The sequence below is a fragment of the Laccaria bicolor genome, genomic scaffold (genome assembly GCF_000143565.1).
Source record: "Laccaria bicolor S238N-H82 LACBIscaffold_33 genomic scaffold, whole genome shotgun sequence".
Lineage (NCBI taxonomy): Eukaryota > Fungi > Basidiomycota > Agaricomycetes > Agaricales > Hydnangiaceae > Laccaria > Laccaria bicolor.
In genome coordinates, this window is record NW_001889904.1 from 383952 (window position 1) to 408991 (window position 25040).

The window sequence follows — 25040 nt, forward strand, 5'->3', positions numbered from 1 at the left end:
GACGAGCCTTGTAACGCTATGTGAACCCGAGGCTGTTCAAAGCCTTCACCGGCGCGCGCGACCTTCATGATCTACTAAGCAGAGTAATACAATATGCGGGGAACAACGGGCTTGTATTTTGGGGCCAAAAACTTTGCACATTCGGTGCACCTGTTTCGACGTTGAAGAAAAGTTGAAAAAGAGCGACGCATACGAGTGTGTATTGCAAAGTGTGCCTAAGATTTGCCTAAGATTGAAAATCGTTCCAGTCGTCACCCCGATCTCTTCGGTGGGCGTGTGAAAAACGTCTTCATCCTCACACTGTGTCCAAATCATGTCGTCCTTCGCCGACTGCCCTCTGGAAGTCATCGAAGTGGTGATCGACCTCCTCCGGGGTTATTTAGATGCCCTCAAGGCATGCTCTCAGACCTGCACAGCGCTTCTGCCCCTATGTCGCAAATACATCTTTCAATCTCTCATCCTCGCCACTTCACAACGCAGTGGTTACTCTACCCCCGGGACCCCTAGCAACGTCACGGTGATCAGACCAAAATTTTGGCACGTTCTAGACACCAATCCGACAATTTCAGAGTACGTCTACACGTTAACATACTATATCGACACCTACGACTCTTTGAATGATGACGTTCCTCGGGTGCTGGAGCGGCTTCGCCACGTACGCTCTTTCTATTTGTATGGCGGGATCCCCAAGGCAGGTTGTAAACAAGCCCCCCAACGTTTCAGAGACACGCTACTGCGTGTCGTTCAATCGCGCTTCATCACATGTTTAAAAATCTCTGTCGACGATTTCCCCATCACTGCTTTCCTTGCTTGCGTTAACCTCACGGACCTCTCCATCTCTGACATCTACTTTGATTCTGCCGACGTAGACGAGCAAGAATCTTCCACTTTGATTTTTTCAAATTTAGACTTGAAAGTGTCGGACATCCGAGTCCCACGACTTCAGGTGTTCGCCTATGAGCATGCTATGAGCGGTCAATATGCGATGCGCCTTCTCAATGCTAAATGTCCCAACGGCGGCCCAATGGTAGACTTTACCAATGTTCGGACGTTGTGTGTCTATCTGGAGGAAGATTTGGATTTGACTGTAGTGCATGCATTAGTGAACGCAACGAACAAGCTCGAAACTCTGCGATACAATCGTAAGCACCAAAAATGGAGGTTGATTCTTACACTCACTCACCCTTGTTAGTGGATAACTTCAACGGCGAATATGGGAGCGAATATGGGAGTATTGCCCCGTCGATCAATAAACGTTCCCTATCGACGCTGAAACGACTCCACCTCTCCTATGATTTCGAAGTGCATGAATCTGCCACAGAGTTTGTGTGTGGAATATGCAAGGAACTCGGCATTCTTTCAGGACTCCCGAACGTGATTGAAGAAATTGCCATAGAGGCTGAATCCCTATCTGTCCGTCGGGGTGAATTGTGTGTTTGGGGAATGTTGGACACCGTGCTTTCCAATGGGTTTCCAATGCTCCGCCGGGTTTCGCTCGATATTGAAATGTCAATAGAAGCGAAAGAGTGGAGGGAGGCTGGTGCGAAGGAGGAACTAGACGAGATCCCGACGAGATATCTTCCGTTGTTGTCAAATACTACGACGGCTCTCTTCTCTTTTTTGACAAACGTCTTAGATTGATTTTTGGCCGATATAAATGATATTTCTCTCTTGCGCATCCTAGAGACGAAGATGTTGTTCAGAAATACGCGATTAGGGAGAAGGAAGATGGGCAGGTTGGGTTGGCGTGTACGAGGGAACGGGAAGTGGTATTTATCCCCGCCTATTCTCTTTACCCTTTTCTACCTCATCTAACTCCCTTCTTTATCACAGACAATGTACAGCGACGTAGCAGGCGCCACCGAACCCGTGTGCGACCTCGACAGGGTATGCCATCTTATACCGGTGCATCTTATACTTGGGAAGATTAAGGATTTCATGTACGTTCCCTTTTCTCCCTGCACGTCTTTGTTTCCCACTTATGGAATCAATAAATGTACGATGACAGCCCTGCAAAAGTACACGAAGCCCTCACATCACCAATCTCCGAGCGGGGGTACGCATCAATAACCGTGATTGAGGGAACGGGGCACTTCAAGTTGGTACGCCATTCCTTTCCTCCTCCTTCTCTTCGGTTCCCTTCTTCTAACAATTAGCGCGATCAGATACCACAAGAGAAACCTAAAGAACTAGGAACGGCTATAAGTATACGACATTCTGATGGGCAAGAACTGAGCGCCGCTAAAGCTCAGAATGTGGTCTCACTATGCTAATTATATATGGTCTTGCTGTCGTGTTATATTCACTGTCCTCTTATATCTTGCTTTGCTAGGACGGAATTTGGAAAGAGCTGACCTGGCACAGCTTTGCAGTGGTCAACGTGGGAACTTCTTAACGACTTGCATAAGGAGGGGGGACAATCCTGATGGAACTCCGATCCTGGTGCGTACAGAAACGACCTCAAAAAGTGGCCCAGTATGCGTACAGAAAAATTCAAAAATATCGCCCAACTCTGATCCTCCCTGAGTACAGAAACCTTTGGTCGCCAGTGAACTCCGATCTACCAGAGTACAGAAATCTCTCGGTTGGCCTCCGGAGGTATGGAATTGGGCCAGCACCGGCCCCTTTGGAACAGTGGTACCCCACCATGCCATAAGAAAAAAATTGGCCCACCCCCCCAGCTGGATGGTGAAAAAAAAAAGGTTCTCGTGTTTTTAACTCCGATCCATTTTGCGTACATTTTGGGCCAAATTTGGCCGAACCCGATCCGTATGTGTACATTTTTTGGTTGATGCAGGCCTGACAGAAACGGCCAAAATCGACCATTTCGGATCGGAGTTCCAAGCGCATAGTCCCCCCTCCTCTTGTATACGTTTTAAACCACCACTTGCATCCTCGGGATAGAAATGCGACATCATACTTGCCCACCGTTTGAAAATATTTCAATAGCCCACTGGAGGCGCAAGGACTAGGAGCAAGCCCGATATGGTCGTTCTTGATTCTCTTCGCCAAGGACGTAGAGATTGGGCTCAAATAGACTTTGCCTTCCCTCACCATTTGAAGGGGCTGAAGGCACATGCAGTCTTGAAGGTCCCTGAAGTCCCATTAGGGTGGCGTCTGGCCCAATCTCAACAATTTTATATTACATCCAAACTAACACTGAAGGCACATGGCGTTGGGGCGTTCAATTATCAAGGTGAGAAAATTTCCCAAGACTACTTATGAAAATTGAAACCAGCATGTTGAGATAGAAACGCGGCATTCTCGCTGTTCGAAAGAAAAAAAAGGGCAGGAATGGAGAGCGAAAAAGAAGAGGCTCTTCCTCAATGGTCTGCCAGCCGGAGGCGCATGGACTCGGGATAAGTTCGGCATGGTCCTGCTTCTTTCTCTTCGCTCGAAAAGGCTTTCTGAGTTCCCCTTCAACTCCGTGAGATTCGGATTGAGGTGGGACTCTATCTCCTATAACTTCCCGTGGGTGATCTTCCGCTGTTGACATCCTGAAATAAGCTGACCTTACGAATTGTCATAAACCCTCAAGTCAGGAAGGGGCAATAATAGAAGGTTTCATTCGCTGAAACTTGAAGAAGCTAGTCTGAAGAATTGTCCAAGAATCGCTGGAAATCCATGGAGCATCGGGAGAATGTCTCATGGGAAGAACTATTGTTCAAGAATTCACCGCGCTCGTTGACGCGTTCGAAATCCGACATGAAGCAGTCATGCTTTAAGAGCAGCAGAAATCCTCAAAAATAAAACAGAAGTCTCGGTAGGCAATTGGGGGCTCGCCAACCGATATTCGAAGCAGAGGTCGTCGTCTCGTTGGCGCTTCAGAGCGCGGGTCACGTATAGCCTTTGGTTGACCTTCCTTCCAACTCGATAGCAGCGATGGTGGTACACGGTCACACCGTTGATTCCCCGGCAGGGCAAGACCACAAACAACGAAACACCCAGGGAACAGTTCCACGCTGGCGAGAAATGCGGATTCGTTGCCCCGTAAAATTCCACTTGGAGTAATGCTTTTCGCTCCCTCAAACGTCGGAACCACAAATAATCATAGCTGTTAATGCCAACACCTACCGACAAGAATAAGTGGGTCTACACTTCATGAAACGCACGGCTATGATACCCTCGACCCTTTGTGACTATTGGACGTATAAAAGACTTCGATTACTTCCCTGTTGGCCTCAGCAAAGCCCACTTGAACACCTATTTCTTCAACATGCAACTCAGTATTGTAACCTCCGCCCTCCTCGCCCTCTGTGTAAAGGCGGCTACCGCCGCCAGCCACGCATACACTGGACCTGGTGGGTTTATACATTGTAGTTATACATTTCACTGATTCTCTTCCAGCGATCTCCTATACCCCTTCCGGCGTAAGCTCATGGTATTATCAACTTATCAGCAGTCTCTTTGCTCACCTGGTTTCTAAAAAAGATTATTGGTACCTGCGGAGTGGCCATTCAGAATTCCGACTTTTCCGTGGCACTCGATAACACTCAGTTTGTGCATGGCAGATTCTGCGGACGCAAGGTCAAAGTGTTCTGTAAGCGCCCTCCGTTACATTCTGTACGCGAAGACGTTGAAGGCCGATGTTTTTTATAGATGGGGGAAAGAGCGCTATCGTCACTGTTGCCGACAAATGCCCTACTTGTGTTGGCGGCATAGGTCTCACCCCAGCTGCATTTGAGTACTTTGCGCCGCTCAAAAGTGGATGGTTCAAAGCCACTTGGGAATTCGTATGAGAGAGATATCAGGCTTATCTTCTTTCCCTCATAATTAACTCTCCGGCGCCATGTATGTCCGAAAGACATTATATTTTTGAAAGTTTCAGAAAGTTGCTGCAGGTAGATTTAGCCCCACGTTATGATAAATAAGCTGGTGCGTGTAACGAATACCTTTTGGAGACTGATTTGCACGAGCCAAAAACTGTGTCTTTGTTCTGGCGATGGGTGTCACGCTTCCTGAATGTAGAACTGTGAATCGTACGTGGACATGAGTGGTTCATTACAATGTATACTAAGGACCCTTACCCAATCTCAGGCTTCCGAAAGTTTTAACATCACTCGAGGCCTACCCTTGCCATCGATGATCGAGGTCGACGTTCGGCAGGGGAGGTGGAGCCGGGATTAGATTAGGGAATTTGAATGACATTGCCTTCCCTGAAAAAGCTTGGCTATGAATACATGCTTATCATGTTTTGAATGGGCTGATCACAGCCGTGTCAAAGCCGTGTGCATGTTTTTTTATATCTCGGAAATTTCACACTCTGCGCCGCCCTGCATAGGAACCTGGGTAATACCCTCGAATGCCGGTCACATTTTCCAAAATTTTGGCCCTTTTTGTCTGGACACCGGACAAGCCTGGGATGGGAGGGAAAGCCTTTGAATGCCTAGATTGGTCCTGTCAGTTTTGTCGGGACTATTGAAACGGCCTTCCCAGGCTGTGCAATCTGCAAAAAAAACAAAAAAGGCGCAACTAAATTTCTTTCGTGAACAGATGGCACCTCATTTGAAAGCGGGCTACGATCAGTGTAGACCCGGAAAAAAATGGCCAGTTGAATTTGGGCATGTTTTAGCAAACCAGTTTTCATCCTTGAACTTTGTCGATCAAAAGACCTTCGGTACCGAGAGAAATAGTGCAAAGGAGCCTCAACCACTACGCCATCGGTCACTTTGTTGGCCCATGGATATGGCACTGACAATCCGCTTTGCCTGTTGTCTGGACAAGTGGCATAGTAGGTATTTGGGGTTTTGGAAATGAACCGGCGTAGCGGCCAAATTTTCCCAAAATCTGTCTGGGTGAACGGACAGCCTCCAAGGGCATTATCCGGAGTCCTCCTTGCATCGGAAGAGTTTCAAAGGGTCAAATACAGAGCGAGCACAAATGGGAAGATGCCCGCCCTCAATTGACGGAGTGTTGGTGTTGGCCGGCCCCTAGTGTTTTATAGTTTTTGGAAGAAGTTGCCTTTTGCCCAATATTGTGGAACTGAAACGCGATTGTCATTAGGAAGAATGCGCATTCATTTATCACCGTAGGGAAATTCCGTAGCGGATAGGAATTGCAGATTCGATTAAGGAGCTGGTGCGGCTAGTAAAAAGTGCCAACATAGGTTATGACACCTAAGGTCCCCTCGAGTGTATTTTTGCCACAAACGTTGTATTATTCCACTTATCTGTTGTCAAATTCCGGAACGAAGAAGCATGTAATCCCACTGAGATAATATCATTGGGCCTAAGCGTTTAACGAGATGAATTCGAAATCGAGGTGAGTTCTCAGTTGAACCGGTAAAGCCTGCCGGAACTGTAAAAGTTAAATCGTTCGAGGGCCTTTAGGTCGGGGTTTAACCGGGGGCCGTCAAATCACTACATATCAGTCTTGTCACCGCCCGTTGAGCCGTAAATGATGAAGGACTCGATTTATTGCCAGAGCTGGCCCTATCATTTGACGTTCTACACCTATCCGAGTTTTAAAATTAAAGGTTTTTGAAGCTTGAAAAAGAATTTCGTTGCCACGTCAACCAGATCGAGAAACATTAATAGCAACTCACGAAAAGCCAAAGCGTTAATAAAGCAAGGGCGTCCCGTGCAGCAGAATTCAAGAGCAAAGTCAAGTATTCACGGATTCGACTGGTCGGAAACACTTCAAAGATTTCCTTAGGCTTAGGCGGGGTAATGGTCCATTATAATCGATGCTTTGCTGCGCTTGAAGCTAAGTATCAGAAACGTATAGATAGGTGATCTCGCTGATCGCCTTGTCATGCCCCCAGCCAAAGTGTTAGGGCTAGCCAGATTGAAGTCTTGTCCCGACCTTGACTGAGTAGTGGCAACGAACAGCTTTCCGCAATGTCATAGACGATGATTTTTGCTGTGAAGTCGAGTTGATCAATACTACCGAGAAGAGTTGAAGGCAACAGATAATCATTTGCGTCGTTCCGACGCCGCCGACTTGGACAATGTTCAGTTTAGTTGACGTAAAAATATGGGACCCCTTAATGAAACGACACCGTGGCTAGGCCGATACAGTTATGTCTTGATAATTTATTAGTAACGCTTTGTGCTAAGTGATACAACGTGGATACCTTATTCTTTCAAGATTCAAGTTGAAGCCGTCGTCACCTTCCCCTTCCCCTTCGATTTCCTCTTGTTGAAAATAGGGAAGAACCTCATTTTCCCAAATTTCCTCGAGCCCTTCGAAGGCTTTCTGGGGCCGCTTGTGCTGGTTCGGCGCCCTGACATAGACATCCTTGCCTCTGAGCGGTTCAGGGTAGCAATCGTTTGTTCGTGAGAAGAATGCGGCGCCGAGCTGGTTGAGTAACAAGACTCAGAGTCGGAGTACTCCTTGATGTGCAAATTGACATTAGTGGGGTGTTCCCCAAGCTGATGATCATGAGAGTCAATGGTGACACATGTCTGAGAGGATGCCGCGGTGTCTTCGACTGCAAGCGAGGACGAGATCAACTTGGAGAGAGGCAGAGGTGAAGTGGGCGACGAGGTACAGCCCGACAGGCGATCACTCGATGTATCCATAAGGGCTAAGCGGGCCTGCTATTAAAATGCCCTGGTGAACGTGATAATGGCCAGCAGAGTGAGATGGACATACCTGACACTGAATCACTGGACAGCGGGCCGCATAACGGTCACGTATATATGACTAGCGACAATAGGGGCAGGTTTCATCAGTCACCTTGTTCAACGTTCAATGCCTTGGCTTGAATCGGACTCTAATTGGCACCATGTGAGGCTAGTGGCCAGGTCCCAACGCTTCGATACATCCTCAACTTCGTTTCAATTGGAAAGTGTAGCCGAGGGGAAGAGAGCTTGAATCGCAATGGGTTCTAGGTGGTGATGGTGGTTTCCGAGAGTTGAAATCGGCAAGCATGATGGCGGTCTTTCAAAATTCGAATTCGTTCTTTTCATCAATGCTCATCATCCTGCCTGATTTTCAACGATCTGCCCGATTCTAATACTTAAAATACAACAATTACTCGCAAAACTAATGTAGGAAAAGGAAAGTCTAGAAATCTTCCGAGTAGATCGTACCGGCTGAGATCAAACGGTTTATCTCTCCTGCTGTCAGCGGCTCCCTCAACCCCTCGCCTTCCAACTTCTTCCACACAACTCGCACGCTAGCAAGCTCGCCCTCTTCGTCCAAACCTTCATTATAAATTTGTTCCAGGAAGGGGTACCCCTCGTCATCGAGAACCGAGAGCGCAGCCAATCCGTGGCCATGAGCCTCTCTGTCGCGCCAGTCGTCACCGTCGGCTGTGTCCTCGTCTTCTGGGTCTAATGGTGACCACTTGACGTTATCCATCACCCAGAGGCTCTCCGCGACGCCTTCGTCGCGCTCTAATGCCTTGAATGTCCCAATTTTCCGCCACCAGCGGAACCGCCCGCCCACTCCCCCCTTGAGCGCGATTAGTTCTAGCCACGTCTCTTCCTCGTCGAAATCCTGTGTGTTCTCCATTTCGGTGTGCGAGTCCCAAACTGCACAATACCACCCCATCAGAGACTCGGGCGCAAGGAGGCTGGTGCTTGGTCTCTAATATCATGACAACAATGAGGCTAAAAGTTGATACGAGAATAGGTCGGACGCACGGTACCACAGTCAGAGCTCTTATTGCGCAGATTCTTCCACTGGGATGTAGTATTGGATTGCGCCATGGTGCGAAGGTGAGAAGCCGGCACAACTCTAAAGAGTCGGCCTTTTAAGTACGGGACACACGCTTCCGGACCGACATCCATACCTCTCAAGCTTCAAAACTTTCACGGGCTTTCATAGTCAGGCACACTCCATCTGACCTGGGCATCCCATGAGGATAGGGTCAAAGCAACTGGTGAACGGCGCCTTTCGTTCACAGGGTTCGAGAGTCGAGCCTGTCGGCGCAGCTGCCAGAAGCATTTTTTATTCCCAAATACAGGTATCAACCAGTCGCGCCTATTCATTGGTACTTACCCTATCGCTTCATTTGACGCTCCTACCGGATGTCATTCCCGGAAGCTTCTTGCAGGTTCAATGCTACTAGGCTAGACACCGCTGGCGTCGGTAGGGGGATCCTTAGTTGTGGCCCCGTCAGCGTGCTCCGTTCACATCTTTTGTGTTTTTCTTCAAAGGCGTTCGCCTCCTCGTCCATACCCAGTCGCGCCTCCGATATAATCATTATGCCATCCTTCGCAAGCCGCCAATCCTAACAATAGTCTTCCCTCGTATGATCCGCACTTCTCTAGTCCTTGATTATACATCAATTCGGACGTCCATTGCCAATATCGTTGAACTTCCACGACCGGTCCGCGCCCGTGAGCTTCCCGGTCTCTGGACGGGTAACAATCTGGAACGTCGGACCTGGTTGCTCCGTTAATCCACCGCGTGTCCGTCGCTGAGTTGATTTGCTTGTGTTGCCATTCTTGTGCGGTCCGTTGGCTACTTACTTTCGTGTTTTCGCTCAAGTCGCTAGCCCTGGGGCGGAAATCCCTCAGTGCTTTTATGGATTGGCCGCCGCGTTTGGTTGGAGGAAGGCTGGAGCATTGGCCTACGTGATTCAGGATTTTTTCTTTTTGAAGGCTCTACAAGTCCTGAAGAGCGTAATATTCCGGACACGACTCACAGCTCTAAAACACCGGATTATTCTGTTACGCGAAAATTATGGGTGCTGCATGCCATCTTGGCGGAATGCTCTTCTTTGCCAATCAGATTTTTGAGCAACCATGCGGCAGGCGAATTGAGGAGAAAGAGGGAAACGTACAGCCGTTTCAAGTTCCTCTCCTCGGTCATCTTGTGATTTTGTTGGAAGGAAATTGATAGATCCCTGTGTTTCCGGTATATCAAATCATCGGCACGGAAGGAAACTTGATGAAGGGACTCGGGAGAGACTGGAGTCTGGGGGAGACTCAGAGCATGTGGGGCATTTTGAAATTAACGGTAGGGCGCCGCAGGTATGCCGCGTGCTTTCGAACTCTCCCTTTGTCACGTCGTTCATACATCCCATTATTTTTCATAGGCGGACGCTACGATTTTGTTTCGCTATCTCGCGGTGATATATCGACTCTGAACTTAAGTGCTATCAACACGTCTAAAAACAGCACATTGTTGTAAACTGATCCAACTATAATTTGGGATGTTGTGGAGTGCAGGTTCGAACTTCGCGGGCGTCCTAGACAAGCGCGCGTCAGCTTTTACGTGGATCCGTCAGCAGCGGCGCTCAGGCCTAACTGTTGGTCTCAGGTTCGACGAGCCTTGTGCAAAATTCCGCCTAACTTGCGCTTTAGTGTTGAAAAGTTGCCACGGCCCGCCAGGTCGCTCCGGAGCTTCTTGGCGAAGCGTTTTTTTATACGGTCCGGTAAATTATGTTTCATGATTTGCAGGTGTAATTTTCAGAGGTGATTTCGAGTTCCCCGAGAGCTGTCGGAGAGGACCCAGATGGAGTACCTAGGACGTCATGCAACATTTAATGAACGTCGGGAATGGTCACCTTTGATAAGAACTATTTACAGGCTCTCGGTCTTCAGGACTGTTCGGACGAAATTTGGTCTCAAGCCAATACCAGGTAAAAAGCCAGGTAAAAAGCACTGTTCGCAGAGACTCCGAGATCATAAGTTTATGAAGCACGAGTGGGAAACAAGTCGTAGATAATAAGATAATGTATGCAGCACGCGAAATTCCCGGCTAAAAACTCCTTCCAAGTCGAAATACAAGGGCAAAAATCGAATGTCGAATGATAACTTTGAATGTGGTGTATGTATGCCAATGGTGGGATGAGCAATTTCGATGACGTCTCTGAAGACTTTTGGACTCAAGGTAAGGAACAGAATGGGTCGAAAAAAAACGATGAGGGACGCACATGTACACGGTCGTAATGTCATATGCATATCATGAGTGATTCAAGCAACAACGCAATACGCGTTGTTCCCGCTGCCACCATCATCAGCGTTGGTTGGGATCTCCGTGGGGCCGGAAACGGCGGAGGCGACGACGGTAAAGAGGGAGGTGAAGGAATCCATGAGAGTAAATTAGGGTCTCGGAGGTGAATAACAGAGAGTCTGTTGAAGAATGTTTGGGACTTGCAGGAATCAAGTTGATTCTCTATCGTCAAAACGTCGTTTCTTTTGAACGACCTCATTGAATTCAACGCAAATTTCCGCAACACCCAGAACGAGTGACGCGGCGGATAATAAAACATTTGAATACCGATATCGATTTTATTTGAGGCTTATTGTGAAGGTGTGTTCCTGAACCGGGGATCAGTACAACGAACAATAAAAGTTGACCTTCAACGCCTACGAAATCTCACATGGTCGAAAACAACAAAAACCTCATGACGTCACGCGACGACACGCGAAAGTAATTTAGTTCAGAGGTCGCGTTGAATACTTCAAAGCTGGAAAATTCGTTTGAATAGAAAGCGGTGTTTCCTGTGGCGGCGACAATAGGAATGTAAAGCAAAAAATTGCTTTTTGTCTTTGGCTATGTCGGTGCAACAAGTTTCTGGTCATCAGGTCGAGCGTACGAATAGGCCAACAAAAACGCGGACCTGCAGAGGGGAATGTGGGAGAGGATGTACTTAGTTTTAGATGTGGCGGAGATGAAATTTCAAACACAGATAAATCATCGATCATCACGTGGTTACCGCTCCTCTTCAACTTTTTCAAGTTGCGACTCAAGCTCAAGTCCTTTCGCCTCCCACTGGCAGTCCTCACTACTATTGCCATCGTATTCCCTCTTTTTTGTCTGCATTTTCGGTCGATCTCAATGTTCCGGTAGTGGGCACCCACTGGGCGTAGTTCCGACATCGACCCTCTCCACTGGCTCCTCCTTATCATGGCTCATAATCAACTTCTAAGTAAGCGGCCTCTGAGATACGCCCAATACTTATTCTGCCACTTTGTCGTATTCCACTTCAACTTCCTCTTATTCAGCGCTTCTTATGGATTCACTAAGAATAAGGAATTCCTATAGCGATCCCGCATTTTGCCTATCAGTGGCACCAGGATGCTCAAATCCTCTTCGGAGTCTAGCTCAGGCTTCACCTTACCATTGCGGCATTAGCTCAAAAAACGTGCCTCTACTGTATTATGAAGCTTCCTGTCTCTCTGATGCCCATGGTCGCCGCGTTAACCATCGTTCATGCACTGTCCTCTCCGATTTGTCACCGATCCGGGATATAGAAGTTGGGTTGGTAGCTCACAGAGCTGAGAGATGGCTGAAGCTGGGATAAAACCCTGGAAAGATTGTGCAGATATAAATTTGTTTAAGATTTTTATAGAGCTTTGGCGTGATTTTTACAATTTCTTGCGACACTGGCTACCTCAAGACGACTCTGTGTGGATCCCGAGAAACTCGGAGGATTGTTGTTATGTATTTACTTCACGCCTGTTCAGTGTTGGACCCGCGTCACGTCGGTCACGACATCCTGCTCACCACCACGGACGACGTCAAGCGGCTACTGGCACGATGTCCTCGACATTCCCCCGCTCCTCCATTCTTGTCCTAACCCCCACCTCCATCCATTCCCTCGTGCCATCAACCATCATATCACAAGTCTCCTCCCTAATTGACACGCACCAGCTCGAAGACGCGCTCGCTCTCGCTGATCAGAGGAAGAGGAGGTTGGAGGGGAACTTGATCGTTAACGAGGATGATGTTCGTTCGTTCTCTCTCCCCATTCTATGGGGCTTTATTGTTATCAGAATAATTATTGACAACCATAAAACGCAAAAACAGGAAGACGAAATGCGCTACGTGTACCAACTCATTGGTATCCAATGTTTTGCGGAGACGAGGTTTGAAGATGCCGGCAAGGCGCTGTTCAATGGTGACTTCGATCCTCGAGTCATCATCTCGTATTTCCCGGACGTTGTTGGGCGTATGTTCGGGGACGAAGATGAGATGGACGTGTTTCGGGGTGTGAAGGAACGGATGCCTTCACAGGGGGGCGTTGGTGATTTGAGTAAGTCGCTTTCTTCTTCCCCCTTCACCATATCCAATCCTGTCTTTCGATTCACACCTTCCACCTTTACATTTTATATTGGATTACTACACCCTGCACACCTTCCCACCCCCTTCCCTCGCACCGATTAACTCTACTAATTCTAGTCACCAAAAACCTAGTCAGGAATTACTCCCCGCACCTCGCACCTTCTTCCCCGCCTACCGCGGAACTGTTCAAGATCCTCAAGCAAAACTCTTTGGACATGCTGGAGACGTTTTTGAGGAAATGGAGAACCAAGAGGGCCATTGAAAGGGAGGCGGGGGGGAGTTGGGGGGAGTTGTGTGATCCTGTGAGTGTCGGTTCTTATTCTTCCTTTATCATTTTTTATTTCTTGGACCGAGCTGATGGAGGAACGACCCTACTAGGTAGTAGACACGGTCCTTACGAAGCTCTACGCACGCTCTCCAGCTCGTCGCAAAGACCTCTACGCTCTCATCTCAGACCCTTCAAACTCTGTAGTCCTCTCAGAAGTCGAGCCAGAGCTTCGCAAGGCGGGGTTGTATAATGCCTTGTGTATGCTTTTTGGGATGAAAGGGGGAGAGGAGGGGAGGGGAAGGGTATTGGATCTTTTGAAGGGGTAGGTGGTTCTTTGCTTTTGCTTCCTCTGTTTTGGTTTTGTATTTGAAGGCAGCGTTAACGGTTGATTGTGATAGGTTGGTGGAAGGCACAATAAAAGATGATGACGTCCTTGACCCCCTGGAAAGACTCGTCTCGCTGGTTGTGGAGAAGAAGGATAGGGCGCTGACGCAGAAATGGGGGTTGTGGTTGGTTAGGCGGGATTTGGAACGGGGGCTGAAGGTGTCTTTCTTTTCGTCCCACTCCTACATCGCACCTGGGATAACATGGTACTTTTCCAAACAGCTCCTTATACCTCGCGAAACGGGCAAACGCCGCGAAAAACCCGAAGAGGATGTTGCATTGCTTGACCAGATTGAGGAAGCCAACCCTGCAGCGGGGGTTCAGTATCTTGAGTATTTGGTGCTTAGGCGGAGGAGTAACGTATGTCTTCTTCCTTCCCCCGCTCCCTTATTGCGAATGAGAAAAACTTATTTTTTATCAGTCAAGGGAGCTGCATACAAGGCTAGCAATAGCGTGTATAGACCAGGTACTTGGGTATTTGAGGGACGATGTCGGGGTGTTGAAGTTGTGGAGGGCGAAAGGTTTGCTTTCTCCCTACTTTCATTATTTCCAAGTGGCTGATGGAGCATTTTTTAATTCCGACAGCGGCATCGTTCGCTTCGTCTATACGGTCCTCCCCCTCCGTACCCTCAAGCTCAAGCTCAACTATCACTCCGAACACCCGAACCCCAACCTCACCCCCAAGTTCAACCTCCCTACCACGTACCCAATCTTTCCTCGCATACTACACCTCAACAACACCGGACTCTCCGCATAAACGCGCGCGGCTTAAAACGATTTTGGTGCTCTCCCTGTCGGAGCTTTATGATCCTGACGCTGTGAGACGAAGGTTGGATGAGGCTGGGGAGAAGGAGAGGGGGGTGTTGGTTTTTGAGAGGGCTTTGTTGGAGGGTAAGGTTGGTGGTTTTCAGTCCTTCCTTTTTCTCAACCACAAACCGACTTTCGCTTTTTCATTTTTCTTGCTCATGATTCAATCACCTCACCTCACTCACACACTCACACAGACACAAAATCACCGCGCAGCGCTCGAGTTACTCGTACACGAATTACAAGACCCAATATCGGCAGAGGCATACTGTACACTTGGAGGCGAGGTGGTGTCAGAACGGACGTTGAGGAGTGCGGCGGAGAGTGCGGGGCTTGTGGGTGTTGCGATGTTTGCTGCTGCTTTCTCAAGTGCGTCGCCGATACAGAGGGAAAGGAGTGGGCAGGGGGGCAAGCTGCAAAGCCAAACGGGGATGAGGAAGATACAAGCCCCGTCGGTGATTACAAGACAGAAGACGGTGGACGAGGGGTTGAAGAAGGAGCTTTTGAAGGTTCTTTTGGAGGTGTATATGGATGGAGATGAGTGAGTGTTCAACTTAGACTTGAGCGAAGGAAGGTGCTGACTCTGTTTCGTTTTGTTCCTTTCCCTTAGTCAGGTCAACTCGGAACGAGCAACGCACCTGCTCAACTCACAGGCTGTTAATCTTGATGTTGTGGATGTGCGTTCTTTCTCCCCGTAAAAGAGGAAAAGTTGATGTGTGGGGATGCAGGTCATCGAACTAGTCCCACCACTCTGGCCCGTCAACAGTATGGCCTCCTTCCTCGTGCGGTCGTTCCGGCGGACGCAACACACGTTGTTGGAGGGCAAAATTGTCAAAAATATAAGTGTGGGGCAGAACCTAGAGGTAACTTCTCCCTCTTTTCGTTATGGTCGGGTGCTGATGTGAACGGTGAAGGTGAAAGATAGATCATGGAAAATCCTACAAGACGAGGGCGCTGTTATTGAGGAAGCCGATCCGGAGGATGAGCTGGAGGACGGGGAGACAGAGGGGGAGAAAGGGGTATTGAGCGAGAAAATTGCAGAGGCGCGTGGGGTTGTGCATGCGCTGAGGTTGTCTGTGAATGGGAGTGGGGATGGCGAGGGGGAAAAGAGAAATTTACGGGGGTTGGTGGATGATGCTGGGGGTGGGGAGGTGGGCGGTGATGAACTTGTATGATAAGGTTGAGTCTGGGGGTGATCGTGTGCTGCGTACTACTTACTTACTGCTATGGTAATAGTTGGCTTAATCGATGGTGCTGGATGGATTCGAACTTGGAATTTCCTTGGAAATCTGAGAGATCAAATTGCCATCTATAGCTTGATCTGCAACCACCGCCATTTTTGTCAAATGACTTCAACAGCATAGTGGCGTTGGTTTCTTGGAGGGGTTAGCATTGACGTCGAACTTGAAGCTGATATGAAATCTCTGTCGTTCATGGTTCAATCGCTCGGATAAAACCCCATTCTTGATTCCATCACGAAACCCCATTCTTGATATCATCACTGCAGCAAAAACGTGTCGAAGTCCCCACCGCCAAACATACTTCCCGGGGACAATTGAGGTTGGTTAACTTGTCGGTTTGTTGGAATGCTCCAATCGAGTAATCCCAGCTGCTAGTATGTTTTCTATGGCGCTTATCTTCTACTTACAGACAGCTCGGACCCGAGTTCCCACATCCAGTCATTGGGAAATGAAAGACCCAAGACGCCTCATTCCTGTCCAATGTCATTGTCAGGCCCTTCCTTCCCACAGCGATCTATGGGAGAGGCACACAGCATCTCAGCGACGTGGGCCTATCGTTTGGACAGATCTCCACTGGCACCACGCTGCATCCCTCAAACTTTGCGTTTCCGCTAGAAGACGGGCACGAGGGGGATGATATTTGATTCAGAGCGCAACATCTCCAGTAAGTAATTCAACGAGTCGTGGCTGTAAAATTTTTGGACAAGATGAAATTCGATTCTCGAACGTTCCTCGGCGCTGGCATGCGCTAATTCCATGGGTGTCTCCCACGACGAAAATGAGAATATGTTTCGTCCTCAGGCCTCAGGTATTTGATTGAGATAATATACATATGCATAGACCACCCCGACACAATCGCAGAATTTAGAATTTTCAGCCATCGTCCACGCCCTGGTTCTTCCCTTGGTGCCTGACTTATTGGAGATTCTTCGAGAGGGTGACGTTGATTTTTCTTATGACATCGCCTATCGAAGGAAAGGTCAAGGACACGACTCATCTTGATCGCAAAGGGTCAACCGTGACAGCGTTGCGTCGTTCCCTCCCTGCAGCAACAAGGTGGGAAGCCGCTGTCGCGCTCAGGTCTGCAAAATTAGGCTTTAGTCTGGTTAAGGAATGAAACTGTCACTGTCAACAGCAACGAGTTCACGACCTGGCCTCCCCGTTATCTGCCGTACTGTTGTTGATCCGTCTGACATGATGACTGGGTCTGACCTGAGCGCTAGTCCCAAAATTCCCAATGCGCACTGGCAGTGCCGATCTCACTTGTCACTGGTAATCGGTGGGAACTTGCCGTGGGCTGGTGGGTTCGACTTTGCAATGTGATTCTGGCCGAGTTGTTGCTGGGATGTTGTTTTGCGCTTGGGGCCGCCTTGAGCACGCATGCATCATGGGTATAAAGAGTATCCATCCTTGAATTGGGAACAGAAAATTCGGAGCGTGGTAGGGCGTGGTTTTATGGCGCAACGTAAATGGCTTATGTGTTTTTTGAGCCCCCCCGAGTTGGTGCTAGGTAAAATTCTGTATTTTTTTGAATGTGCCTAAGTTATTTGTCAAGCGTACGCTTCGCGCTTGTGCCAGCCTGGCTTTCCAAAGTGGCTGCTTGGGCCACCTTGAACAATTAGAGACCCATCCATGCTTGAATTCATTTACTGGCGAAATCTCTCCTGGTATTCACGTCGCTTTCATATCAGCAGAAGGCGATACAAGTTTCCTGTTTTTATTATCCACGAATTACAGTACAAGGAATTGAATAGACAAACGGAGAAGAAACGGTCGCTAGACGACTTTACCCTGCGCAACCAAATCCTTCAGTGTCTCCTCCCATCGATAATTCCACGGAAGCTCGCCAGCATCAAACATCTCGTCGATCCCAAAAGGTGTCATGTGAGCCAACGGGCTCCCTTTCACCAAAATGAGCGACAGAGCATATCCTAAGCCCCCTTTCGCGCGTAGCGCCTTTGAGCGTTCGACCAAGGAAGTGAAGCCTGGCCCCCATTCAGGCTTCATTGACGTCAGCTCGTCCATGGAAGATGGGTAGACGTCGTCGACGAGAAAGCTATTTGGTATCGATTTCACCCAGTTTGGAAATGAGGTATTGGGGACTAGGACGATGACGAGGACGTGGGTGAAGCAGAGATCTGGGTTTGTTTGGAGAGTGAGAGCGTGGATGACGGAGGAGGAGATAATGGGGCGGTAAGACTACATAAGCATAAGGTGGTCGGGTCGGCAAGTATTGAGGCTCAGAGGCAAAAATAAAAGTTACCTGGACCCATTTCTTCAGCGCGCTCTCCGTATCACGCAAAGTGGCACCCTCGACTGTATTGTCGGATTGTTCTTTGATTATTGCTAGAGCTGCACGATTCTGTTTGCACATCGCTTTGTGATTCGGCCAATCTTTGTTCTGGCATTCTTTGCTCTGCTCGTGAAGGAGTTTTCTGTTATAAGATCAAGTACATGAGAGGGATCGCCTGAGACTCACACAATAATGGGCACGGCTACATCCGCCGCATGTCAATAAAGCCTTTTGACTGTCCGATTTCGTCTCATGACAATTCTGGCACTGTTTGAACTCTTTTGCGTGTTTCGCTAGTGGAATTGAAGGCATTCTCTTCACAGTCTGTTCGGATGCCAACTCCACTCCAATGGGATTCCGATTAGTAAGCATCCAACCACGGTCACCTGTCTGACCAAAAATGTCACGACGCAACACAACCAAATAGCACTCACGAAAATCGGTTGCGCAAAACGATATGCAAAACACTGCAAGTGTTCCAATTTTTTTTCTAATAGTGGCGGGCTTTTAGCTATTCCCAAAAAAAAAAAAAACTTTTACTACATGTAATTTTTGTCAGTATTGATTGATATATTAAAGTGTCTTGAATGATAGTAATTCATCATTGGCTGGTGGATGTCTGTAGTTTGATCTGCAAAAAAGGGTTAGTGATCTCCAATGAATATTAGAATATTTTATGCAGACAACATGTTGAAAAAGTGATGAATTTCAGTATATATTGCATGATTTTTCCAATTGAAGGATATATTCGCACTATTTACATCGGTATACATACTCTCAAAATTTTTTAGCTCTTGTTGTGAAGAGTTATAGAGTGATCTAATATCTGTGCATAGGACCGGGCGCTAAACATTACGTAAGTTCGACGATGCCAATTGCGCACGTGCCATTTAGATGAGCGTGATTCCCAACGGCAACGACCTCCCCAGCGCAGGGGTAATGAAGCACCAAACCCTCAACTGGGACGCACTCCGAGAACGTAGTCTTCAACCAGGCGGGTTTGGCGAGGATCGGGTTCGATTATGGTCTGTTCTAATCCTCTCGATGCATGCATGAACTAACAAGGTGCAATGCAGGCCGCAGCTCTTGAACGTAACCCCTTCCAGTAAACATAAAACCGAGGCAGACGAGGCGGACACCCCACACCCGGACGAGCGGCAGATAGAGCTGGACACGGACAGGAGTTTCGTTCTCTATCCAGTAGGTGAACCAACAGCAACTCCCCGACCAGTTTTCCATGACCTTACGAAACTCAACTTGTTTGAAATAAGGCGAGACGCACGATAAAGATGCCCTCCAGTCGTCATTGCATGCCCTTCTCGTTGCTCTCTTCAGGAAGAGACCAAAATTGAGCTATTTCCAGGTGCTTATCACCGTTTGCTTCTTTTCTTTACGGTTATTAACCAGGAGGACAGGGATACCACGACATAGTAACAGTACTCTATTTAACTCTTCCTCCGGACCTGCAACTCCCATGCGTCGAGAAATTAAGTCTTCACCGCGTCCGAGACTCAATGGGCGCAGGCCTCGAGCCTGTCCTTGGTCTCTTACGGTACGCCTTCGATCCCCCACCTTTACCTTCCTTTTCTCTTCCTTTCTACTCCCTTTCCCACTTACTTACAAATCCTCTTCAGAGTAACACAAAATCTCCTCCAGCTTGCTGACCCAACCTATGCCCAAACCCTCTCCCAGACCTCCCCACTCCCTTTCTTCGCCCTCTCCAATCTCCTCACCCTCTTCGCGCACGACGTTCCCACCCTCGCGCTCATTCAACATATCTTCGATTATCTGCTTTGTAGGCCACCGGTGTGGGTCGTTTATCTGGTTGTTGCTGTATGTCTTCTTTGGCTTTCGGTTGCTTTGGTGGATCATTGACATCAGTTTTGCCAGATTATATTAGCAAGGAAAGAGGAAGTAATGCGATTAGAAGAGGAAGGCGAGGAAGGGATGATACATTCCCTTCTAAGCAGTTTACCCGCACTCATAGACGGGGATGACAACGATGAAGATGAAGAACTCGAAAATCAAGATGAGAGACGGAACGATGATTTCGTACTGCCCACTCGCAGGCCCTCCAGAGAAGAGGGTGATGCAAGATTATCTGAAAAAACGAAAGAAGAATGGTCACCAGATGGCAAAACCAATGGGATCAGCACACCTAAAAATAGGTATGAGTTGAGAAGGTTCGGTGGGAGTGATGATGGAGTGCAGGATGGTGAAACGGAAGCCTCTAATGACGAAATCAAAGAGGAGGAAATTACCGAGGACCAGAGTGACACCGCTGGCCGGCCGCTTGCGTCTTCTTCTCCTTCGACATCCCCGGCTTTGTCTCCCTCAAAGACGGAGACTCTACTTTCAACACCGACTCTATCTCCCTCTCGAACCCCAGCTCTGTCTTTCTCCACGTCTCCAACCCTCTCCTCATCCTCTCCGCCACCCTCCACTCCAGGCCTAACCCTCGACCTTCTAGATGAAGATCCCTCAGCGTCGGATGGGAAGGCGGACGACGGGCAACCTTCATGTACTGAGGAAGCAGCAGCCTTTGATGCGAAGACTGTCCAATTGACAAAACCCGCTTCGGAGTCTGGGGAAGCGCCGCCTTTGTTTTCAGGGAATGGGGAAACGAAGAGATCCGCGTCGGAGTCTGGGGAGGCCTCCCTTTCTACTTCAGGGATCACGCAAGCGACGATTTATACGACAGGGACCGCTCAACCGACCAGTTTCTCTTCAAAACCTGGGGAAGCGACGGTTCCCACTTCAGGGACTGAGGAAGCGATGATTTCCATATCAGGAATTGGGACCGTTTCGGAGTCTGAGGAAACGACAATATCCGTTTTGAGTGGGCAAGCGATGGCTTACGTTTCAGGGGTTGGGCAAACGACGCACATTACTTCAGGGATTGAAGAAACCCACAATACAGAAAATGACGCGGAGAATACGGCTTACTCACGACGAAAACAACTCGAAACAGAAATACCGACAAGACCAATATACCATCCTTCCGAATCCGAAAATTCCTCGTTCTCCCCCTTTTCCTCGAACCTAAAGCCCTCTGCCTCTTCTTCAAAACTTGACGCAGCTATATCGTCCGGCCTCCACGTAGAATTATCCCCCACAATACCACCCAAAAAACGCCACGCATTCAAACCGAAGCTCTCCCTTCCCCTTCTACTCTCACAAGCTGACGCCCTCGCAGCCCGTTTCCCACCCTCCGACGCCGGGCTCCGCCTCTCCTCAATAATGGGCCCTCAAAGCGTAGTGTACACGTTTTCTGTGTCTCCTAGCGCGCTTCCGAGCGACGACGAGGCGGAAGCGATGGTTAGGAACCCAGGGTTGGTCGTTTATCCGCAGATGCCTTTTGGTGCCAAGGAGGAGGAGGAGAGTGCGGAGAGTGAGGGGGACTGGGAGAAAGGGGGAAGAAAGGGAGAGAAGGGCAAGAGTAGAGAGAAGGGAAGGGGGAGGCGGCAGAAGATGAAAGAGAGAATAGGCGAGAAAAAGCGACGGCCTGCACGCAGGCCACAAACGAGTACGGTGGTGGCTGGTGCGGTCGTGGTGCTTGGTGTTGGTATGGCTGTCTATGGGATGCGGAGGGGAGGTGGTGGTGGGGCAGTGGAAGAGGGGTGGAGGGGGGCGGCGGAGTGGCTTGTTGGTAGGTTAATTTAGTGCTTAGGGAAGGGGAGGCGGGTGGTTGGGGTAGTTTGAGGATGGTTTGAAGGAACTTCGTCTTTGTATGATTGTCTATGTTCTAGTACGACGTTGTACATTTATTCTCTATTGTAGGTTTTTCTAGTTGAAGTCCTCATGTGCGCCGGCGCCGAATTTATGTTCAAGTTCTATTCTATCCTCTACTCCCTTTTCGCACCACCAACAACATCTTCAACACTCATCTCTCCACTAACCACACTCCCAACCACCGGCAACGCGTCTCCGAAATCAGAGAACAGAACATGTCTGATTCCTTCACGTTGGCAATAGGCCGCTAAATCGTTCTCCCCGTCCGCTTTTGTCTTGACGAAGAGGACGTCGGCGTATTTCGCTGCCGAGATGTCTGTAGATCATCATCACAAGGATCAACGCAAGTATGTTGGATCAGTGCGAGAATTTTATTTCAGCGACAGGACCTGGATGCGCACCTGAAACACCATCGCCAAAGAAGAAGAGTGTCGGTGGATTCGGGAGACCTCGATATGGTAGTATGGCTTGAGATTTATCGTGCCCGAATCCGCTGGGGAGACTTGTTAGCACAAACGTTCGTTTGTCGTTGTCAACAGCAATGATGATGTGAAATGGTATTGAAGGAGTTTTTCCATGGGAAAACACCTCCCAACACTCAAGCCCTGCAGGAGGACTTCTTTGCCCGGCGGGTAGTACTTCCATACACACCCAGCGAATAACAGGTGATAATGAATTTAAACGTGATGAGGCCAGGACAACTGACCGACCACATTTGGACGCTAGAGACATACCTGGAAGGGTGCCTGTATTGGATATTCCACTTCCCCGACGGGTGAATGACGACGTCGTTCGCGATGATCTCAATTTCCTCGGCGGCTTCTTGCCCGATGAGGTTGGCGAGTACCGCACGTATCAGGGGTGCCATTCCGCTGTTTATATTGTTCGTAGGTGTCGTCGGGGTTATCAGTCGTAGTCGTGGTCGGAATAATCGCAAAAAAAAAAGAGAAAAAAATAGATAGATTGATGAGAGATGAACGGATGCAGGAAATGGCGCGTTACCTTGAGACAATGATGACAGGGATGTCGTGCGCTTTGCACCATTCATAGAATTGGCGGAATCCTGGGTCCAATTTGATATCTGCCAGGGATGAATGAGGTTCAAATTGGCCGGGACAAATTGATATTGTTGGGGGTACTTTTCTTCAATAGCTCCTTGCATTCCTCGAATGTATGTCCATTCGCTGAAACGCTCTCCAGCATCTCCCGAAATGAATCTCTGCATAACGACGGCTCGGTAGTCAATAGACCGGAAAAACACAAGACGCTATCTCGAACCCACCTGAAAGTCGACCTTCCGGCCAACACGTCGAGATTCCCACCTCTCCTCTTCTCCTTTCCGAAGCCTAGATTGTCCGTCATCCCTATTGTCAAATAGAAGAGACAATCAGCCCCGGATCCCTTGGACTCCCTCATGGCCAGAGAACTCACAATCATTGGAATCGTAGTTGGTGATGGTCCCATCCCTGTGTGTATGAAAATGTCAGAATCAGGAGAAGTCGGGTGCGTTGTTGAAGGGGAGAAACATCGGGTCGGGTGAGGGAGACGAATGGGGTATGAAGAGCAGGAAGGAGGAGGCGACGAACCAGTCTGAAAGTACGACAAACTTTTTGTCCGTGTGGATGGGAGGATAAGGCAGCGTGCTTTCTGGTACTTCTTGATCTGCCGGCATGGCTGTAAGCTGCAAAGTTTTGTGCTCGTGATCGATCACCCGCCAAGTTGTCAAGTCATGCTGTATTTCTGGGTCTATAAATTACTACTACGTGCTAGAATAATGATAGGATGGGATGCGCATCTATGGGAGTGAGAGTGGGAACTAGAAAGAACTATAGAAACAATGTCTAAGGAAGGAAGGAAGCGATACTGAACTATGGAAACAATGCAATGAATAGATACAAGTTGATAGTATGTTGAGCAAAGATAGGGAAGAAAAAGGTTGGGTGGCATATGGCATAATCACCAATCAAGCACCGGAGGGAAGAATTTCGAAATTAGGCGTTCATAATAGGGTCGCAGTTTGACAGGATCACAGGGCTCGTCGGATTTGCTGTACAGGTCGTACGGGTTGAATGCTTGGACAGCCGCGAGGATCCGGGCATCTTTATCGTTCGTGAGATGCGAGTAGGCGCCCTCCCTATGCCACGGGTAGAAGCTATGATATCGTATCATCGCTAGTGCCTCCGCCGGCAGCGAGCTTTGATCTTTGAAGACGTTGTACAGATACTGATTGACGTTGATAAGCAAAAGGTATCAAGGGTAAGCCAGCAAGAGGCCTCGCTGTGCGGCGTACCTCATCGTGGCCCCACGATAGCATCACGTTGTCTAGCCCGCAATGAGGCTTATAGATACCATATTCGGTGGAGTACACTGCGTCGTACGTGTCGGGGTTGTTTTTGAACGTTTCCGGATAGATGATCTTGTCTGAGAACTTGCAGCCCACAACTGATGACGCAAGATGGGGCCATTAGAAAGGGTGCCTTGAAGGGTAGCTTGTAGGGAAGTATCTTACCAAAGGTATCCTTCAGGGAAGGGTTAGCTAGGGTTCAACGAAGTGAGATAAGGGCTAAACTTACGCCGACGACATCCCATTGACCTTCAGAACCAAACAGCAGGAGTAATTTTCCTAGGTCGTGCACGAGGCCTGTCACCTGAAATGACAATGACAATCAGGTAGTGGAGATTAGATATTAGATAAAGACGGACCTGCATCCACTCGGGTTTGCCGTCTCTTCGTATGGCTTCTGCGGTCTGCAGCAGGTGCTCAATTTGGGACATACTCGTCTGGAAGGGAAGGTCAAGTTTTGGTGTGGCTTCCGACGGGATCGAACTCACGTCCGGGTCTGACTCGTCAATCAGAGTATTAAGCATTTCCATTGCCTCCCAGACACCCATACGGGCGCGTTTCTTGCTCTTGAATTCCACGCGAGCTTTGATGTTGAAAGCTAATGTTTGCTTCTCTACAATTAAAATAAAAGAGACGTCAGTCGGTGACTAGCGGACATCGAACGAGAGAGTGATTCACCATGTTGTTCTTTATAAAAGTCTTTGACGCGATCACAAGCAGCTTCGTAGTCGCGGAACTGAGACTTGTCCTTGGCCTCGTCAAATTCGGACGTGTCGTTCCATAGCTTCCCCTTGATGACGTTGACTAGGCGGTGATAGCGTTAGCGTTCAGACAAGAGTTGTGTGATGACAACATACCTTCGTCAATAGCATCAGAGGTGATGTCGAGGTCGCGTCCACTAGTCATGGCAACTGCAGAAGGCATGGCGTATTGACGTTGGAATATTGGAGATGAAAGTCGAGAGAGGGCCTCAAGATATAGAGAAGCGCGTCGAGCTTAGAAATG

General features: G+C 48.7%; 9 protein-coding genes across 9 annotated transcripts; 4 read left to right on the plus strand and 5 right to left on the minus strand.

Annotated features, from left to right (window-relative positions):
* Positions 1 to 313: 313 nt before the first annotated feature.
* Positions 314 to 3246, plus strand: LACBIDRAFT_331388 (uncharacterized protein; the record flags this gene model as incomplete). Its single annotated transcript, XM_001885705.1, has 9 exons — positions 314 to 1142; positions 1193 to 1430; positions 1685 to 1736; positions 1834 to 1887; positions 1927 to 2056; positions 2333 to 2442; positions 2533 to 2598; positions 2950 to 3196; positions 3239 to 3246. The coding sequence occupies 9 exons, from the start codon at positions 314 to 316 to the stop codon at positions 3244 to 3246; spliced, it is 1734 nt and encodes a 577-aa protein (XP_001885740.1).
* A 970-nt stretch (positions 3247 to 4216) lies between these two features.
* Positions 4217 to 4739, plus strand: LACBIDRAFT_331389 (expansin family protein; the record flags this gene model as incomplete). The annotated part of the gene is made up of 4 exons (XM_001885706.1): positions 4217 to 4301; positions 4348 to 4370; positions 4432 to 4540; positions 4600 to 4739. The coding sequence occupies 4 exons, from the start codon at positions 4217 to 4219 to the stop codon at positions 4737 to 4739; spliced, it is 357 nt and encodes a 118-aa protein (XP_001885741.1).
* A 2352-nt stretch (positions 4740 to 7091) lies between these two features.
* Positions 7092 to 8657, minus strand: LACBIDRAFT_331390 (uncharacterized protein; the record flags this gene model as incomplete). Its single annotated transcript, XM_001885767.1, has 4 exons — positions 7092 to 7538; positions 7597 to 7610; positions 8037 to 8535; positions 8592 to 8657. 4 exons carry the CDS (start codon positions 8655 to 8657, stop codon positions 7092 to 7094), a joined length of 1026 nt encoding a protein of 341 aa, XP_001885802.1.
* A 578-nt stretch (positions 8658 to 9235) lies between these two features.
* LACBIDRAFT_331391 (uncharacterized protein) lies at positions 9236 to 9765 on the minus strand (the record flags this gene model as incomplete). The annotated part of the gene is made up of 4 exons (XM_001885768.1): positions 9236 to 9397; positions 9423 to 9557; positions 9599 to 9602; positions 9737 to 9765. 4 exons carry the CDS (start codon positions 9763 to 9765, stop codon positions 9236 to 9238), a joined length of 330 nt encoding a protein of 109 aa, XP_001885803.1.
* Positions 9766 to 12441: 2676 nt separating this feature from the next.
* LACBIDRAFT_307082 (uncharacterized protein) lies at positions 12442 to 15600 on the plus strand (the record flags this gene model as incomplete). Its single annotated transcript, XM_001885707.1, has 10 exons — positions 12442 to 12937; positions 13084 to 13268; positions 13345 to 13556; positions 13633 to 13978; positions 14040 to 14139; positions 14204 to 14514; positions 14623 to 14966; positions 15036 to 15102; positions 15154 to 15288; positions 15340 to 15600. The coding sequence occupies 10 exons, from the start codon at positions 12442 to 12444 to the stop codon at positions 15598 to 15600; spliced, it is 2457 nt and encodes an 818-aa protein (XP_001885742.1).
* A 1759-nt stretch (positions 15601 to 17359) lies between these two features.
* On the minus strand, positions 17360 to 18257 carry LACBIDRAFT_295208 (uncharacterized protein). The gene is made up of 3 exons (XM_001885769.1): positions 18146 to 18257; positions 17930 to 18082; positions 17360 to 17865 (listed from the first exon to the last, which is right to left on the minus strand). Exons 2-3 carry the CDS (start codon positions 18038 to 18040, stop codon positions 17443 to 17445), a joined length of 534 nt encoding a protein of 177 aa, XP_001885804.1. The 5' UTR covers positions 18041 to 18082; positions 18146 to 18257; the 3' UTR covers positions 17360 to 17442.
* Positions 18258 to 18853: 596 nt separating this feature from the next.
* LACBIDRAFT_307084 (uncharacterized protein) lies at positions 18854 to 21622 on the plus strand (the record flags this gene model as incomplete). The annotated part of the gene is made up of 6 exons (XM_001885708.1): positions 18854 to 18984; positions 19036 to 19163; positions 19231 to 19322; positions 19375 to 19511; positions 19594 to 19792; positions 19850 to 21622. 6 exons carry the CDS (start codon positions 18854 to 18856, stop codon positions 21620 to 21622), a joined length of 2460 nt encoding a protein of 819 aa, XP_001885743.1.
* Positions 21623 to 21687: 65 nt separating this feature from the next.
* Positions 21688 to 23363, minus strand: LACBIDRAFT_295209 (uncharacterized protein; the record flags this gene model as incomplete). The annotated part of the gene is made up of 8 exons (XM_001885770.1): positions 21688 to 22007; positions 22093 to 22184; positions 22426 to 22563; positions 22694 to 22772; positions 22831 to 22910; positions 22974 to 23055; positions 23123 to 23157; positions 23278 to 23363. 8 exons carry the CDS (start codon positions 23361 to 23363, stop codon positions 21805 to 21807), a joined length of 795 nt encoding a protein of 264 aa, XP_001885805.1. The 3' UTR covers positions 21688 to 21804.
* A 284-nt stretch (positions 23364 to 23647) lies between these two features.
* Positions 23648 to 24959, minus strand: LACBIDRAFT_307087 (uncharacterized protein; the record flags this gene model as incomplete). The annotated part of the gene is made up of 8 exons (XM_001885771.1): positions 23648 to 23914; positions 23982 to 24133; positions 24201 to 24210; positions 24265 to 24339; positions 24395 to 24472; positions 24524 to 24648; positions 24714 to 24839; positions 24893 to 24959. The coding sequence occupies 8 exons, from the start codon at positions 24957 to 24959 to the stop codon at positions 23648 to 23650; spliced, it is 900 nt and encodes a 299-aa protein (XP_001885806.1).
* Between the last annotated feature and the right edge of the window lie 81 nt (positions 24960 to 25040).

Bases quoted from the DNA above. Each gene is read 5' to 3' on its own strand.
- LACBIDRAFT_295208 (XM_001885769.1), bottom strand. From the start codon at position 18,040: ATGTGCAAACAGAATCGTGCAGCTCTAGCAATAATCAAAGAACAATCC. The intron at 17,866-17,929 runs GTAACTTTTATT...ATGCTTATGTAG, and splicing joins CGCTGAAGAAATGGGTCCAG to TCTTACCGCCCCATTATCTC.